The following is a 16995-nucleotide window of genomic DNA, read 5'->3' as shown; positions in this document are numbered from 1 at the left end:
GCCCTATATAGGCAGCGCCCCCGCCCCCCCCCCCCCCCTCTTGTACTTTTGGTGTGTGTTGAATACTGCAGTAGCCAGCGTTTTGGGCATCACACTCTCTCTAGCATTTTCATTCTGTAGCGCCCTGTGCGTGTGCATCTCCTCTCTCTAGCGTTTTCTGGCACCATCGATCTCTTTCCCTCGCAGTGTTTTGCCCAGCGATCTCTCTTCACTCTGCTAGTGCTTCCTTTCCTCTCTGCACTGAGTCCCTACAAGTGTGGTTACATGCGTGCTTGGCTACCTTTGCCCGTCCGCAGCACGAGATCGACTATGAGGAGATTTGTCATGATGGATCGGAGATCCATTGGCTGCACCTTTTTCATTGCACCTTTGACATGGTATCAGAGCCACGGCGTGCTCTTGAATCGGATCGATGATTTGTGCGAGTTTTTGGTGCTGAATTTCGGTGACAAAAAGAGAAGGTTTGCTGTTTTTCCTGCGTTTTTCACTCATTTGGGGTTGATTTCGGCTGTAGTGGACAGATTTGCAGATTTTCTTACTTCTACCTCGACCTAGCCTCGTCACATGCCCAAGTTCTCCAACACCATGGAGAGGAGTGATGACTCTGACACAAATTCAGTCCGTGATGACTAAGTACACAATGAGGGTACAACCGACGGTGGCGGCGAACCACCCGTCGACGAAAAGTGGGGAAATTGGTCCAGTTCTACTCCGGCGTAGATGATCAACCAATCAAGATACCTACCCTTCCTACTTTTCCCTTGGATCGGCAATTCAATGGAGACAACTATGCCAATTGGAAAGCTACCATGATGGCGGTCTTCGACTCTTACGAGCTGGAGGTTTTGTCTTGAGCAACTTTCAAAAGCCAAAGGACCCTACAGGAGCAAGTTATGGAAGCATGTCAATGCTCAAATCCAGTCTTTCATTATCCTCAACAGTACACCATCAATTATTAGCCAGTGGCCACATACGATTGATGAAAGATGCGAAGTTGATTTGGGATCGCCTTTCTTCACTTTATGATCGAGTTTCTCCAATGAAGTGGATAGCCCTCGAGGTGCAGTTGAAAACCCTGGATGTAAAGCACTCTTCCATGCGGGATCACATCAACAAGATGCAGGAGCTTCAACAAGAGATACTTCATATGGGAAAGCTTATCGATTCAGAGTATATGGCCATCCAATTTTTGGCCCAATTACCTCTTCACTATACATAGCTTCTATTCTTCATTGATTATGAGTGGCCGGCTGATTACTATTTCTTGGGACGAGATTGTTCCAATGGTATTGAACCAAGAGGAGCGGTTCAATACGGGGAAGACGTCAGGCTCCGAAGCCTTGAGTCTTGACCGGTTCTTCCAACAACAAGAAGAAGCAGAACGGTACGAAGAAAAGCAACAACACCAAACACAAGAAGAGTGATGCCGAACGGGAAGCCTTGAAGGCGGAATAGCTTTGCAATAGTTGCGGTGAGAAGAGACATTATTAGAGGAATTGTCCAAAGCGAGTTGGAGATGCTTCGTATGGCATTGCAACACTTGCAGTGAGAAGGAACATTATTGGAGGAATTGTCCAAAGCGAGTTGGAGATGCTTCGACTTCTTTGGCGGCAGTGGTGCACTCACAGCCTTTGTTCATTTGAGATTCTCCCCTCACAAGACTCTCCAAAGATATCAAAGGTTGCATCGACCCTTGCGGGTCGAGATGATTATGATTGGATTCTAGATAGTGGTGCCTCATGGCACATGACACCTTCGAAGGATTTTTTGTCCAACATGTGACGACACTGTCGTACCATCTTCATTGGAGATTGTCACGTGCACATCTAACCCTATGTGCATGTGGACAAGCTACTTCAGGTCTAGGGTTCAGTTCAGCTTAGGAAGTGTTCTGGCACCTTTGTGAGCCTGTGTGCAGGCCATGCATGTCCAGGCACTTAGAGTAGTTGCATATCCTCTGGTTGCACACAGCATGATCATCAACATGACAGCCAGTACCCATCATGAGCATTTTACAATGCACAGAAACCATTTTCCCTATTTATCCATTTTTCACTTATTATTTAATAAATGACTTTTGTTGGAAAACTGGGTAGGGCAAATTTGTTGAGCTACTATTAAAGAAACCTAGCGCTAGCACTTTCTGGCAGAAGAGGCAGCAGAAGTCCAGTGAATTGCAGTGCACCTTCTCACTAAGACCAGAGGAGACTTAGCGTTTCCAGCCACAAGACAAGCCTAGCGTTTTTGGACATCCCAGGTCAGCCAACGTTTTCAGATTCCAACAGATAGCGCATCGTCGTCGCGTCGTCGCTATCCTTGCCGACACAGTGTCAGAATTCAACAGATTAGCAGATTTGCAAAATTTTCAGCCCCTAGCGTTTTCAGATTTCAGCCCATCCTCGTCGTCGTCATCATTGTCGTCGACATCGTCGGCAAGTCCATTGCATCTAGACCATTGTACCAAATTTGTGCGATCAATAGCATAGACCTCTCTCGCAATAGAGAGGGGGGCCCTTGGAGGAGGGTTTGAGAACCGTCTTGTGTCATGTTCTTTTCTCTCTCTCTCTCTCTCTCTCTCTCTCTCTCTCTCTCTCTCTCTCAATCTCAGCACCTTCATTCATAGTGTCATTCACTTTGTTTGTGATCATTGCACTCTCTCACTAAAGGAACGGAAGGCTCTCCCTACCGTAAGTAAAAGGAATCCTTGAGCACAATTTGGAGCACTCATCTTGAGCAAAGTTCAACATTCACTTCTGCTGCACCTTACATTGCATCGACTCTTGCGGGTCGAGATGATCTTGGATTCTAGATAGTGGTGACTCACGGCACATGACACCTTCGAAGGAGATGGCAGAGGAGGTATGCATACCTCCAAGGTACTTTATGCTCCAAAGCTGGGATTTCATCTTGTTTGTGCACGAAATGTGCAAGCTTGGCATGGAGGTGATTTTTACACAGGATGCGGTATCTATTCGAGATCCGCAATCAGGCAAGGAGGTCAGAGGGGACTCAATGGAGAACGGACTCTATAGGCTCTATGCTCTTTCTTCAGGTGATCTTTGGCATTACAATTTTGGTCATTTGAACAATGATGCTCTTCGGCTTGCTTTTTGTGAGCATATGCTTACAAGCTTACTGGATGTTGGGAGTAAGCATGGGAAATGCATTACTTGCATTCGTGGGAAGCAACATCAAGAATCTATTCAGAGGCTTGCTACACGCCGAGCCATTGCAATCTTGGAGTTGGTTCACACCAACCTTTGTGACCTATGCCAACCCCTTCCCTCGGCAAGGCACTCTATTTCATGTTGCTGGTGGATGATTTCGGTCGCTTTACTTGGGTATACTTTCAACAACACAAGTATCAAACGTTTGGCCTCTTCAAGAATTGGCGTTTTCTTGTGGAGAAGGAAAGCAATCAAGTGTTGAAGACTATTTGATCGGACAAAGGCACGGGGGTTTACCTCCAATGCTTTCATTTAGTTTTGTGCGGACCATGGCATCAAGCGAGAGCTTGCGAATACCGGATCACTTTTGGAGAATGTAGTCGTGGAGCGAAAAAATAGAACAGTGGTAGAAATGGCACGGATCATGCTTGAGCATGGAGACTTGCCAAAGTCTTTATGAGCAAAGGTGTTAGGTGCAGCAGAATGATTGTTTGCGCTTTGCTCAAGATGAGTGCTCCGAACTGTGCTCAAGGTTCCTTTTAGTTCTTATGGAAGGGAGAGCCTTCCGTTCTTAATGGAAAGTGCTATGATCACAAACAAAGTGATTGGACACTGTGCGTGCAAGTGAATGAGACTGAGAGATAGAGAGAGAAGAGAGATATGACACCAGAGACGTTGTAAAACCCTCCTCCGAAGGCCCCACTCTCGTCGGCAAGAGTGGTCTACTTATTGATTGCACAAAGTGGTACAATGACGATGCAATGAACTAATGCAACTTGGGACTATGCCGGTGACGACGACGGGGATGACGACGACGACTTTAGGGCTGACATCTGCAGTCTTCTAACTGCTGTATTTCAAGGCTGTTTCGGTGGCTGAAAATGACTGTTTTGGCTGCGTTTTCGAGGGCTGAAAATGGGGTGTATCTGCAACCAACTAGGGCTGAATTGTCTGCTGTCCAATAGGGCTGAAAACGCTGACCATCTGATGCAGTAAGGGCTGAAAACCAAAAACGCTGTTGCATCTGCTAATCAAGGCTGAAAACCAAAAACGCTGGGGCTGCCTGCTGAGAGTTAGTGAAAACGTTGGGGTTCTGAGAATGGCTAGCGATCAGGGGAGGTGAAAACACCAGGCAATCTGAGGGCTGTTGGTGAAGACCAAATCGCTAAGGATGGGGAAGTGCTGAGGGTCCAAAAACGCTAGGCTTATGGGAAGCTTTGGCGCTTGAGGGTTCTTGCTGAGAAGAATACCTATTCAGCATGTGCTCCTGCTGCCTCTTCTGCCATTTAGTGCTAACTTGGGTTTGCTTATATATTAACTTAGCAAAATTGCCCTACCTACTTTTGTTGGAAAGTCACTTAAAAATAATAAGTGAAAAATGTCAAAAATAGGGAAAATAGGCTAAATACACTGGAAAAATCCCCTAACTGATTCTAATGGATTCCGATGGTAATTCTGATGATCATGTTGTGTGCAACCAGAGGATATGCATCTATGCTAAGTGATTGGGCATGCACGGTCTACGAACAGACTCACAAAAGTGCCAGATCACTTCTAATCTAGACTGACTGGACTGACTGAACCCTGATCATGCTGTAGCTTGTCCACGGACACATAGGGTTTGATGTGTCACGTGACAAAAGGTAGTTGCGACGGCAATTCATACCATAAACCGATCTCCAACCTCTTCAGTTCCTAAGAAGACCCATTTGAAGCCTATTTTGGTAAGAAGCCCAACGTCTCCCACTTTCGGATTTTGGGCATATTCCATGTACCGAAGGAGCAAAGGGGGAAGTTTGACCCCAAGTCCAAGAGCATGATTTTTGTCGGCTACAACTCTCTTTAAGAGGGATATCAACTTTATGATCCAGAGAAGAAGGATGTTGTACTCAGTCCTGATGTTGTCTTCAGCGTGTTTTTACCTTCAAAGGAGGGGCTTCCGCTCCTAAGTCTTCCACGACCCCTGATTTGCCCATAGTTGGAGACCCGGATTTTGATTTGCCTCTTGATGAACCCGCTTCTCCTACCCCTGTTCCTCAGGCTTGGGAGGAGAATTGAGCCATTCCCGATGATGTAAATGATAGTGGTTCTCATCATAGTGCAGAGTTAGAGCCAGATATACCAGTAGCTCCTCCCCTAGGGAGCAAAACGGGCAAGTTGCCGAAGTGGCTATTGGAGACTTTGCGAGATTCAGCAACTTCAGATTTTCCATCCGATTGGCATGAAGCCGGTACTACACAACGATCTCAACGACTTCAATTTGTTGAGGTGGGTGGGACTTTATTACAAGTGAGCTATGCTTTGATGTCTATAGTGATCAAGGACGGAGATCCTCTAATAGTTGAGGAAGCACTTTTCACAACCAAAGTGGTAGTTGGCCATGCAGAAAGAACTTGATTACATCAAGACGAACAACACTTGGGAGTTGGTTCCACGGCCTATCAAGCGGAAAGTAACTAGTGTCAAATGGGTCTACGAGACCAAGTACACATCTTATGGTTCTTTGGACAAGCACAATGCAAGACTAGTTGCCATGGACTATGAAGAGACCTTTCCATCGACTGCAAGATTGGCAACCATTCGAATAGTTTTTGCCCTTGCTGCCTTTTTCAGGTGGCCAGTTTTTCATATGGATGTTGTTTTGGCATTTCTCAATGGTGATTTCGAGGAGGAGGTGTACGTGGAGCAACCTCCAAGGTTCGAGGATCCAGACTTCACAAACATGGTTTGTAGGTTGCTAAAGGCTCTCTATGGCCTAAAGCAATCCCCTCGAGGCGTGGTACCAGAAGATAGACTCTTTCTTCCTACGACACTCCTTTCGACGATCTTCTGCAGACCGAAATTTATACATTACCGTGAGGGAGGATTGGTGACACTTGTTATGCTCTATGTGGACGACCTTGTAATTACAGGTAGCCATGTTGAGCACATCCGTAGTACTATGGGGACCTTGGCTGAGGAGTTTGAGCTTGCTTTATCACTTTTTTGGATTGGAGATATGGCAAACAAAGGGGGGCATCTTTCTTTCCCAAGAGCACAATATCCAAGAATTGTTGGAAGCATTTGGTATGACCGATTGAAAACCTATCTCAACCCCTATGAATCCCAATCAAAAGTTGTCACAGTATGATTCCCCACATATAGCAAATGCTACAATGTATTGGAAATTAGTCAGTTTTCTCATTTGGGTTCTCAACACCCGGTTTGATGTCAAATTCCTGGTGGGACTTCTCAGTTCTTTCATGCAGAAACCCGTTAAGTCACATTTGGAGCAGGCTCTTCGGCGACCAAGTCATTCGGGTTCACTATGCGGCTGGAGAACAGACTCCAAGATCATTCTATGAGAATGGAGTGATTCAGATTTGGGTGGAGATCCAGATGGACGACAGTCGACTACAGGTTACACCGTTTCTTTTGGCTCGGGAGCAATTTCATGGAGCAGTAAGAAATAGCCTATAGTTGCCTTATCTTCCACACAGGCAGAATACCGAGTTGTTTGTAGTGCTAGCAGACGACCATCATGTATTCTGACAACCAGAGTTGTATAGCCATTGCGAGCAACCCGGTGTTCCATGCCCGGACCAGGTGAGAGGCTCACAACCTTCGGGTCCCGAAAAAAAATTTGCTCCGATACCACTGTAGGGATTCTAGGTAGTAATCCTTGATTAAGTACTTAAACTCATGATTAAGACTTAAGAAACTTGAACTGAACTCAGAAGACTCTGTGTTTGATAGATTCAAAGTGTGATACAAGGGCTCCTTATATAGGAGACGAACAGGTACATATAAAAAGGTATGATCCTTCACGAAGAGACACATCCTTTAGGCGAATAGATATGTCTTTAGGCAAATGGACGCATCCATTCGATGAAGAGCCGCAACCATTGGTCGAAGGGACATGACTAGTCGTCAAAGGAGTGTGGCTGTTGGTGAAGAGGTATGACTTTTCAGCGAAGGGTTGTGACCATTCGAGAACAGGAGTCCTCCCGGGTTAGTCACACTTCGTATCTACATTTGTAATGAATCAAGAAGAGTGTAACAAGTCGCAATCGTGACACTACCCATGCTTGAGTATGCGTACAACAATACGGCAAAGTTACACGGAACGAGAACGGGGAACGGGAACGGGAACTTCCGGAACGTTTCCGGAACGGGGACCCTCAAAAAAGGGGAACGGGAATGGGAGCCGGAACGATAAGCTTAAAATATGCTCAAGTTAGGTTGGATTTAACCTATACGTTAGTAGAGAGCGGCCCGTTCCGGCCGTTCCCTATTATACTGTGTGGCCATCTACCATGCATGCAATTGCCAATCAGTCAACATGCCATACATGAACTACATGTATGTCTAAAAATGGCTGCAACTTCTTCATGCTCCTCTTCTTGATGGTTATTGGTGTACTTGGAGTTCTCCATAGCTACTGAAAATGGCCATAAATCTGGATCAGATTGCCACAAAAAAGAGCAATCAGCTAGGCTTGGTACCACTGTAACTAGCTGGGGGCTATTGCCCAAGTGGTGGAAGAGAGCACACAAGTTTCAGCATAAGGGACAGAGTGAAAGAGAGTTTTCAGCTCAAAGACGAGTGATAGAGATTGGAGCTCACAACTCCTAGCATTACACAGTAGAGAAAGAGAGAATTCAGCCCATAAACAGTGTAGAAGAGATGGAGATGATGAGGTAGAAGATGAGAGAGAGAGAGAGGGGTCAGATTTTTTAAATTTGAAACAGGCATTCCGCCCGGCCGTTCCGGTTACACTTTGAGCCGGAACACCGTTCCGCTCCCATTCCCGTTTCAAGGCAAAATGCCTGTCTGGAACGCGTTCCGGGAACGGGAGGAGCCCGTTCTGGCCGTTCCCTGTTACTCTGCAATTCGGTGCATTCGTCAACAGGCAAGGCACCTTTTGAGATTGTTAAGGGTGGCAAAAAGGTTCCTCCCATTTTGCACACAAAGGACGGAATTTTCGAAGCAGATCGTTATGTTGAGAAGATGGATGAAATGTATAAGAAGATCAAGCTTGCCTTGGAGAAGACTCAAGCAAAGCAGAAAAGGATTGCTGATCGTCACTGTCACGAATTGTTGTTGTCACCTAGTGATTGGGTACTTTTACGGTTTCAAAAGGCAAGGTTAAAAAAGATAAAGGCAAGGAAAGTTTATTTCCGAAGCTCAGCAAGCAATACTGTGAGCCTTTTCAAGTACTTGAGAAGATCAGCAAATAGGCTGAAATTGCCTGACACTTGGAAGATTCATAATGCATTTCACGTGAGTCTTCTATGCCAGAAGATATGCCAGATGAGGATCAATCAGAAGTTGAGGAGCTTGATGAGATCTTGGTTCGTGAGCAGATTTTGGCACATAAGGAAAGAAAAGTTGAAGGAAAAGTTGCAAGACGGTATTTGGTGAAGTTCAAGAACTATCCACCTATGGATGCAAAGTGGATGGAAGAGTGTGAACTCCTAGGGTCACCGAATGTATTGCAGCTTTACCTTGAGGCCTTTGGGTTACAGCCTACGTATGGCCCAACTCAACGTGGTCAAAGGAGGGGTAATGATGGAGCTAGCACATCAAATGTACATACCGATTCAGTGCAATAGAAGTGGACACTGCTCTATAAATGCTAAAGCCTAAAGGTATTTTGCTCACTTCTATCGTAGATGAAATGACAAAAGTATGAAGGTCTCATTAAGTCATTTGGATCTATGCTTCATGACCTTTCCTGCGGATACATGTGATGATAAAAGGGTGCTAATCACACTAACTCATCTATGGCATGTATATCTGGTATGCAATCGAGGACGTTTGCGATTTCAAGAGGGGGTATGTCACGAGGATGTGGCAAGTGTCACGAGGTTGTGGCAAGCACTAACCTTAGTAGTTGGTTTCTTTCCCATGATTTTTCTTTAATTTTTGGGACGCTCTTTATGAAGTCACAAATGGGCAGACATTGTGTGACCAGTGTGAAACGATCGACGGCCAAGAGTTTCACCCGCAGTCAGGAAGGGCAAGTCACCACGAGATGGTCCAACCAATTGGCACTAGAATCCAAGCAGTAAAAGGGTGAGGGGGCTGATTTTTGGCTTCACAGTGACTACAATGTGTGTGTGTGTGTGAGTAGCTGGTTCAAGTGATCACAGCTTTAATGGAAAGCTTGCCTTCTCCTTTGCTCTATGTAGCGCGATGATTTTATCTCGTGCATCTCTCTCTCCCCTTTGCACATGTGGTAATGCTCCACTAGTTGGGCTTCTCATATGACCATGTACAATTTTGGGGGTATTATGCGCGTTTGCTAAGTAACTAATTGCTAATCCCCACAAGTACGCACAGTTCCATCGCGAAGGATTGCGAAAACGAAGAGTTTTTTCGCGTGAAAACTCATCCGTTTCAAAGGGGAACTGTCCAATTGCGTGTGGGAGCATATGAGGCACACGTAGACACGCTATCTCCGCCCAAAACAATCCAAAACAGAAAATTACAGCCTGCTGTGTTTTTCTGCAGGTTTAGGGTTTGGCACCTAAACTGCGGGACATCGCCTAGGGAAAGCCTCGGGATGCTTAAACAAGGCTTTGAGCACCTGACAGTGTCAAAACAGGAAATTACAGCACGCTGAAATTGACATGCAACTCACTGGAAAGCTTCCAAACCGCAAGGGAAAGTGTCCTTGACGTGTACTTTTGACCTACAGAGGTTTTTGCGTTGTTATGCTGGCAAAACTGGGTCAAAAACCTACAATTACAGCCATGGACAGGTTTGGACAGCTTGGTGAGAGTTAAGACATGTCAAACCGCTAGGTTCTTCAGGGTTTGACATGTCTGCAATTGGCGACAACGCGACGACGATGCCTTGAAAACGCAAATTTGAAATCTGCGGACAGCAGGCTGAAACCGAAAACAGTGGCTGATCTGACCGTGAGGTGAGGATCTGCTACGGGGAGGTGAGACCTGCGAGGTTTGGGGCTGATCTTGCGGAGTCTAAGTGCTGAAAACTGAAAACGTTGATGCTAGGGGCTAATCTGTCGCTGGGAATCTGCAAACGCTAGAGCAATCTGCAATCTGCAAAAACGTTGGAGCAATCTACAAAAACGCTAGGCCTAAATATAGAATTTACTAACGCCAAGGCTGATCTGGTGTTGCTGAAAACGCTAGGCTGAACTGTAGCCAAAAACGCTGGTCTTCATCTGTTGTTGGCTAGAAACGCTAGGTCACCTGCCGGTCTTGCTGAGAAGGTGCACTGTAAGTTGGTGAACTTTTGCTGCCTCTTTTGCCAGATAGTGCTAGTGCTAGGTTTCTTATTTATACCTGCTTAGCAAAGTTGCCCTGCCCAGTTTTCCAACAAAGTCATTTATTAATAATAAGTGAAAAATGGATAAAATAGAAAAGATCGGTTCTGTGCACTGTAAAATGCTCATGATGGGTATTGATTGTCATGCTGATGATAATGTTGTGTGCAACCAGAGGATATGCAACTACTCTAAGTGCCTGGTCATGCACGGCATGCGCACAGGCTCACAAAGGTGCTAGAACACTTCCTAAGCCAACCTGAACCCTGGACATGAAGTAGCTTGTCCACATGCACATAGGGTTAGATGTGCACGTGACATCCCCTCCTTTTCAAAGTGAGATACTAGTACCGAACTGTATGGCGTCAAGGGAGAGTGCCAACAACGTCTTGAATCATCGGAAGGACTCTTTACCGGCCCACTCTGATGCATGGGTCGTGTGATACTTGAACTTCATGAAGGTCTGCAATGCTTGCTTCTTTGGGCCGCGCAAAGTGATCTGTGGCTGCTGCAATGCTCCAAGTTTGGCTTTGGACGTTGGTCCACCTTTATCAAGAATCTGCAAGGAGGAAAATTCCTGAAACCACTTCCAACACAAAATCATGAACATACCCATTCCATGTAGAGTGATTGGAAAAATACTAGTCTTCCTAAAAGACTGTGCATACAATGTAGATGAACAAAGTGACGGAGCGCCAAGCCATTCACAAAACACACGCAAAAAATGGGGTCGAAACTTCACTTTCTGATCTAAATCTAGCAACTGTGGCAAATCACAACGGAAATGCCGATGCTTAATGGTCAATCTTTCTTATGCTCGTTCGGAGACTGTGTCATGCCAAGGAAGAGACATGAAATGTGAATTCCTTGAATGCAAACTTTTCTTCCTTTCGATAGTGATGCGCATACATCCGTACTCATTCATGAGTGAATCATGTGCATCGTACAATACAGCATGCCTGTGGAAAGGGACCACGTAAAGACGGTGATAAAAATACAAGAAACCGTCACGAATGAAACACTTGAACAATGCATGCTGACTAATCATGCAAACACACACAATACTTCTTGAGTGGTTCTTTGGACCTCGGCTCGAGAACCAAGATCGATTCTGCGTGATTGATCATATCTGCAATGAGGTTAGCTTCACTAGAAAAATCATCATCTAAACCATCATCCTTGTGAACAATCACATCTTTATCATGCAAATCATCATCCTTGTGAACAATCACATCTGTATCATGCAAAACATGTGTGTCGTGCTTTGGAAAAGAAATGACTGAGAGAGTCCCTTTTCTTGTTCTTTTTCGTATTCCGTTTCATGTATCTTTTCTTGTTCTTTGTCATGCAACAAATCATGCTTCTCTAGAATGAGACTACATGTCTTATCCTCGTCCAAAACATGAGAGTGAGAGATTAGTGACATAGATGGAATCTTAGTGTCACATTGAAGAATCACGAGAGGTGCTCCTTCAACCGCGAAACTGAGAGTGTTTTCTTTCCAACAAACTTGTGGATTATGACCTTTAAACCACTTAATGCCAAAAATCACATCATATACTGAGAGAGGAGAAATCACAAACTTTTGACGAAAACGGACATTTTGAATGGACACGGTCACATTAGGACATTCATGAGTAAACGAAGAGTGCATGCTAGGAGCAAATCCAGAGGGCTTAATGGGATCAACGGGTCAAGCTTCTAGACGTACGCTCTTCACGAGGATCGCTAATCACATCATACATACTACCAGAATCAAAGAATGCCAAAATGCGTTGACCATTCACATAACCATAACAATGCATGAGAGATGCATCGGCATGATCATGAGAAACTTGGGACACATTAGTGTGCTCTCTGATTGCATTAGTAAGACGTGAATTATGTGGGTTCCTTTGTGGGTTCTTTAGGTGCGTTCTTAGAACAATCTCGTCTTGTGTGACCCTTAGTGTGACATTGATAACATCTTCCTTCCTTAGAATAAATGACTTCTTCTTCTGACGTTATGTATCCTTCTACCATTCCTTGTGCGGCTTTTTCATATGGGGTGAGCTTGGGTTTAGTAGGTGTGTTAGCTTTACCCTTAGATTCATTGTGAGAGTTCTTTTCTGAAGGATTAGAGGAAGATTGGCTAGAAGGGTTACCATTCTTACCGTTCTTACCGTCATGTGAGTCTGAGAGGTACTGTGAGAAAACTTGTTCTCCTTAGGCTTTCCCTTGTTATGCTTCATCTCCTATGCGAGAGCAATCCATACCGCTTTGTTGAGGTCTATTGGATCGAGTACTTCGACATCATACTTGATATACTCGTCCAATCCATAAAGGAACGCCTCTTTGCGCTCATCATCCGATTTGCGTAATTGGGTGTCAAGCTGCAAAACACGATTAGAGAAAGACAACTAGCATACCATTTTGCTTAAGACTGCGCCAATCGTCTTTCAACCGTGCTAGGTACTGAGGTGGCATAAACCGCACCTTGAGCTTGTCTTGAAGTCGGCTCAATTAAAGGAAAGGGGCGTGCTTTCTTTGGCTTCCTCTAGGTGCGCGGTCAACTGTGCCTCTTGCCATGCGTGATACCAATTAATGGCATCATCGGTAAGGTACATGGCTGCCGTCAAAACCTTGCTATTTCCTGTTTTCTTAGTTGTCGCAAAGTAAGCATTAAATTGATGCAACCAAGAATGAATAATAGTAGCATCCATCTTACCGTCATACTTACTGAACGTCAACTTCTCAGTGACCGGGTTGTTGGAGTCTGCATCTCTGTTTGTGCTACTTGATGAACTACCAACATCTTTGATCGGCTCAGGCTTTGAGGTGAGTACCTGTAGGACCAACTCTTGCATGGTTAATCTCTCTATGCCTCACGCTCTAACTCCAAGGCTGCTCGTCTTCTTCGGCCGCCAAGCGCGCTTGCTCACGCTCACACTCCAAGGCTACCCTTCTGTCTTCGGCCGCTAAGTGCGCTCACGCTCCAAGGCTAACCATCTTTCTTCGCGATCGCGATCCAATTCTGCCTTTCTTTCTTCGGCGGCCAAGCGCGCTTGATCACGCTCGTGAACCAAGGTTGCCTTTCTTTCCTCGGCCGCCAAGCGCGCTTGATCACGCTCGCGATCTAAGGTTGCCTTTCTTTCCTCGACCGCCAAGCACGCTTGATCATGCTCGCAATTCAAGGTGGCGCGTTGCGCCTCTTGTTGTAGCATCATGTCCATTATCGTCTTGACCAAAGCCTCCATATGATTTGGTGCAACCTTGGCGTAGATCAGAAAGGGGGAGGGTTGAAAAACCTCCTGGTGAGGAAAATTCTTCTTCGCCACCTCCATGCTCATCACCTCCACGCAAAGTATCCATTCCGCTTCGGGTGATGACCATACACTGAGATCTTGGGTACTTAAGTTCACGAGGAACTTGGGTTCTTGTGGTTCTTGGATTCTTGAGATTCTTGAGATTCTTGAGTCCTTGAGGTTCTTGAGGTCTTGAGGTCTTTCTTTAGCTTGCAATCTGTGTTAGAGAAGACTTTTCTCTTACTCGAGCTCGACTCTTCCCTGCGGGCGCACCCCTTGGCGGCCTTGCGCTCACAGCAAGGTTGCTTTTTCCCACCTCACGTCGATTGGCCGGCCGCTAAGTGCACGGTCTGCTCTCAATGAGTGAAAAGAGGAACAAGGGGAGGCCGAACAAGCCCTTCTTGCTTGGGTTACTTGTCACTCTTCAAAAACACGATAAGGAATCGACACACCCAAGTGGACTTGGGTTACGTGCGACCGCAACAAGCAAAAAATTTCTTGTGGTTCTTTCCTTGAGTGATACAGAACACTGTCAAAGCTCTGATACCAATGTAAGGGGCAGCAAAAGTGAATGTTAAACTTTGCTAAAGATGAGTGCTCCGAACTATGCTCAAGGGTTCCTTCTACTTACAGAAGGGAGAACCTTCCGTTCCTTTAGTAAGAGAGTGAAAATGATCACAAACAAAGTGAATGACACTGTGAATGAAGGTGCTGAGACAGAGAGAGAGAGAGAGAGAGAAGAATACGACACCAGACGGTTGTCAAACCCTCCTCCAAGGGCTCCCTCTCTATGGCGAAAGAGGTCTGCTATTCATTGCACAAATTTGGTACAATGGTTTAGATGCAATGGACTTGCCGGCGATGTCGACAACAATGATAACGACGACGAGACGGGCTGAAATCTAAAAACGCTACGGACTGTTGAATTCTGACACTGTGTTGGCGAGGACGGCGATGGCGACCACGCGACCACGAAAACCAGATGCTGAAATCTGCGGACAGCGGGCTGAAACTGAAAACGCTGGCTGATCTGACCGTGCAACGAGGATCTGCTGCGGAGAGGTGAGATCTGCGTGGATTGGGACTGATCTTGCGAAATCTAAGTGCTGAAAACTGAAAACGCTGATGCTAGGGACTAATCTGTCGCCGAGAATCTGCAAACGCTAGAGCAATCTGCAATCTGCAAAAACGTTGGAGCAATCTGCAAAAACGCTAGGCCTGAATCTAGAATCTGCTAACACCAGGACTGATTTGGTGCTACTGAAAACGCTAGGCTGAACTGTAGCCAAAAACGTTGGACTTGATCTGCTGTTGGCTGAAAACGCTAGGTCACCTGCCGGTATTGCTGAGAAGGTGCATTGTAAGTTGGTGAACTTCTGTTGTCTCTTCTGCCAGATAGTCCTAGCACAAGGTTTCTTATTTATACCTACTTAGCAAAGTTTTCCTACCCAGTTTCCCAACAAAGTCACTTATTAATAATAAGTGAAAAATGGATTAAAAATAGAAAAAATGGGTTCTGTGCATTGTAAAATGCTCATGATGGGTATTGATTGTCATGCTAATGATCATGCTGTGTGCAACCAGAGGATATACAACTACTCTAAGTGCCTAGTCATGCACGGCCTGCACACAAGCTCACAAAGGTGCTAGAACACTTCCTAAGCCGACTTGAACCCTGGACCTGAAGTAGCTTGTCCACATGCACATAGGGTTAGATGTACACGTGACACTTCCGTCTTTTCTCATCCTCACTGGAACAAGAGGACGACGAATTGTCCAAACTCTCTAGAGATGAAGAAAAATATGGGTCTTCCTCCAAACAAACACGCTTCTTGGATCTGCTTGCCACCTCAAGAGTCGACTTCCGACCCAAATAACCGAGAAAATCCGCCGATTTCCTCTTCTTCGGAGAGTGCTCCAAGCCTTTCATTATTTGGTTCACCTTCTTTTCAAGAGCTCTGTCCAACTCTTTTTTTTCCGAGAAAAAGATCCTTCTATTAGTTAATAAAACTGCCCATCGGGCTACAACCACCTCTACTAGAGAGGGCTGCATCAACCATAAGGGGAGACTCTCCCAATGCATATGTCAATGAGGGCTAAATCAAGAGATGGGAGGGAAAAGCCACACAGGTGGATAGTAGTGCCATCTGAGCTCACCGCGGACCATGGTGAAGAAAGGCCCGGGGCACCAGAGTCGAAAAACTCCTCTTTGCGCTCATGCATGCAGTCAAAGCTGCCCTGAAGTCCCGAACTGTCCCCTGAGGTACATAGTATGATGTAGTCAAGGGTACTCAGAAAACTTTCGACATCATTATGAGATTGTCAATGAAAGATTTTGCAGCTTATTTTTAAGGAATTGAAACATTCTTCCATTCTGGTCAATTATAAAGTTGATGAGCAGTACCTAGTGGTAGTCCAAGGCAGTTATGGATCCACAGCGTCATCCATTACTTCAAAGAGGGTCTTGCATCACACCATAATCTATCACTTAAAGGAGGGCCTTGAATCACCGTTAACTTCTCGACCTTCCACACTGGGCCTACCCTGTGGACCCACGAATTGTTCACCACAATCCCCAACCCAGAGAAATTGTCTTCAGTATGCCTGAAGCAAGCTCCCAGCTTGAAATTTAAATCAAATGTCCCCATTTTCCATCTATCTCTCTCTCTCTCTCTCTCTCTCTCTCTCTCTCACCAAGAGGGGATCAGAGCCTCGGTAGGCAAGTACAATGTTGGCAGCACCTTCTCCTCGATAGAACCAATCCATAGCATCCTGCACATTTAAGTATCGAGCATCCTGCTCGGCCATCGAAAGCCTTTCAGATAGAAGCTTTCGCCAACAAGCTGATAAACCGGAGCGATAATTTTTGCACAGGGTGATCCTTTTTTGGTTCCGCAGGCTAAGTATGGGGGGGGGGGGGGGGGGGGGGGGGGCTTCGGGACTAAGTAGCATGGGGTCTTCAATGAAGACCCGTCATGGGATCCACAACGGGGTCTTCAATGAAGACATGGGATCCACAACAGGCAGCTACGATCCAGAACACGAGGTAGAATCGGCTGTCCAATTTTAAACGAACATGTTCGAATTTACTTTTTCTGTCTTAGTTTACTTTTTCACGTAAAAGTTTAGGTTATATAGTTTATTTCTCGCCTTGTTGACGTTGAAATGCACGTTCATGTGTGGTTAGCTCACCATGTTGCTGTGGCCAAAGTGGCGCGTTCGAACCGTCGGGAGGACGTTGACTTGCTTTTTTTGTTGGACGCCCATC

The 16995-nt window shown here is 45.6% G+C and overlaps 1 protein-coding gene across 1 annotated transcript in view; it reads right to left on the bottom strand.

The window, feature by feature from the left end:
* Window positions 1–16644, bottom strand: part of LOC147457555 (inositol-pentakisphosphate 2-kinase-like) — a 69700-nt gene extending 53056 nt beyond the window's left edge. The window contains exon 1 of the mRNA XM_086512421.1: window positions 16422–16644. Within this exon, the coding sequence (XP_086368547.1) occupies window positions 16422–16535 (114 nt within the window). The 5' untranslated portion in view covers window positions 16536–16644. The remainder of the gene's footprint in view (window positions 1–16421) is intronic.
* Window positions 16645–16995: the final 351 nt, after the last annotated feature.

Source organism: Adiantum capillus-veneris, chromosome 5, assembly GCF_014529385.1.
Source record: "Adiantum capillus-veneris isolate H3 chromosome 5, ASM1452938v2, whole genome shotgun sequence".
Classification (NCBI taxonomy): Eukaryota; Viridiplantae; Streptophyta; class Polypodiopsida; order Polypodiales; family Pteridaceae; genus Adiantum; species Adiantum capillus-veneris.
This window is presented reverse-complemented; position numbering and strand designations above follow the sequence as displayed.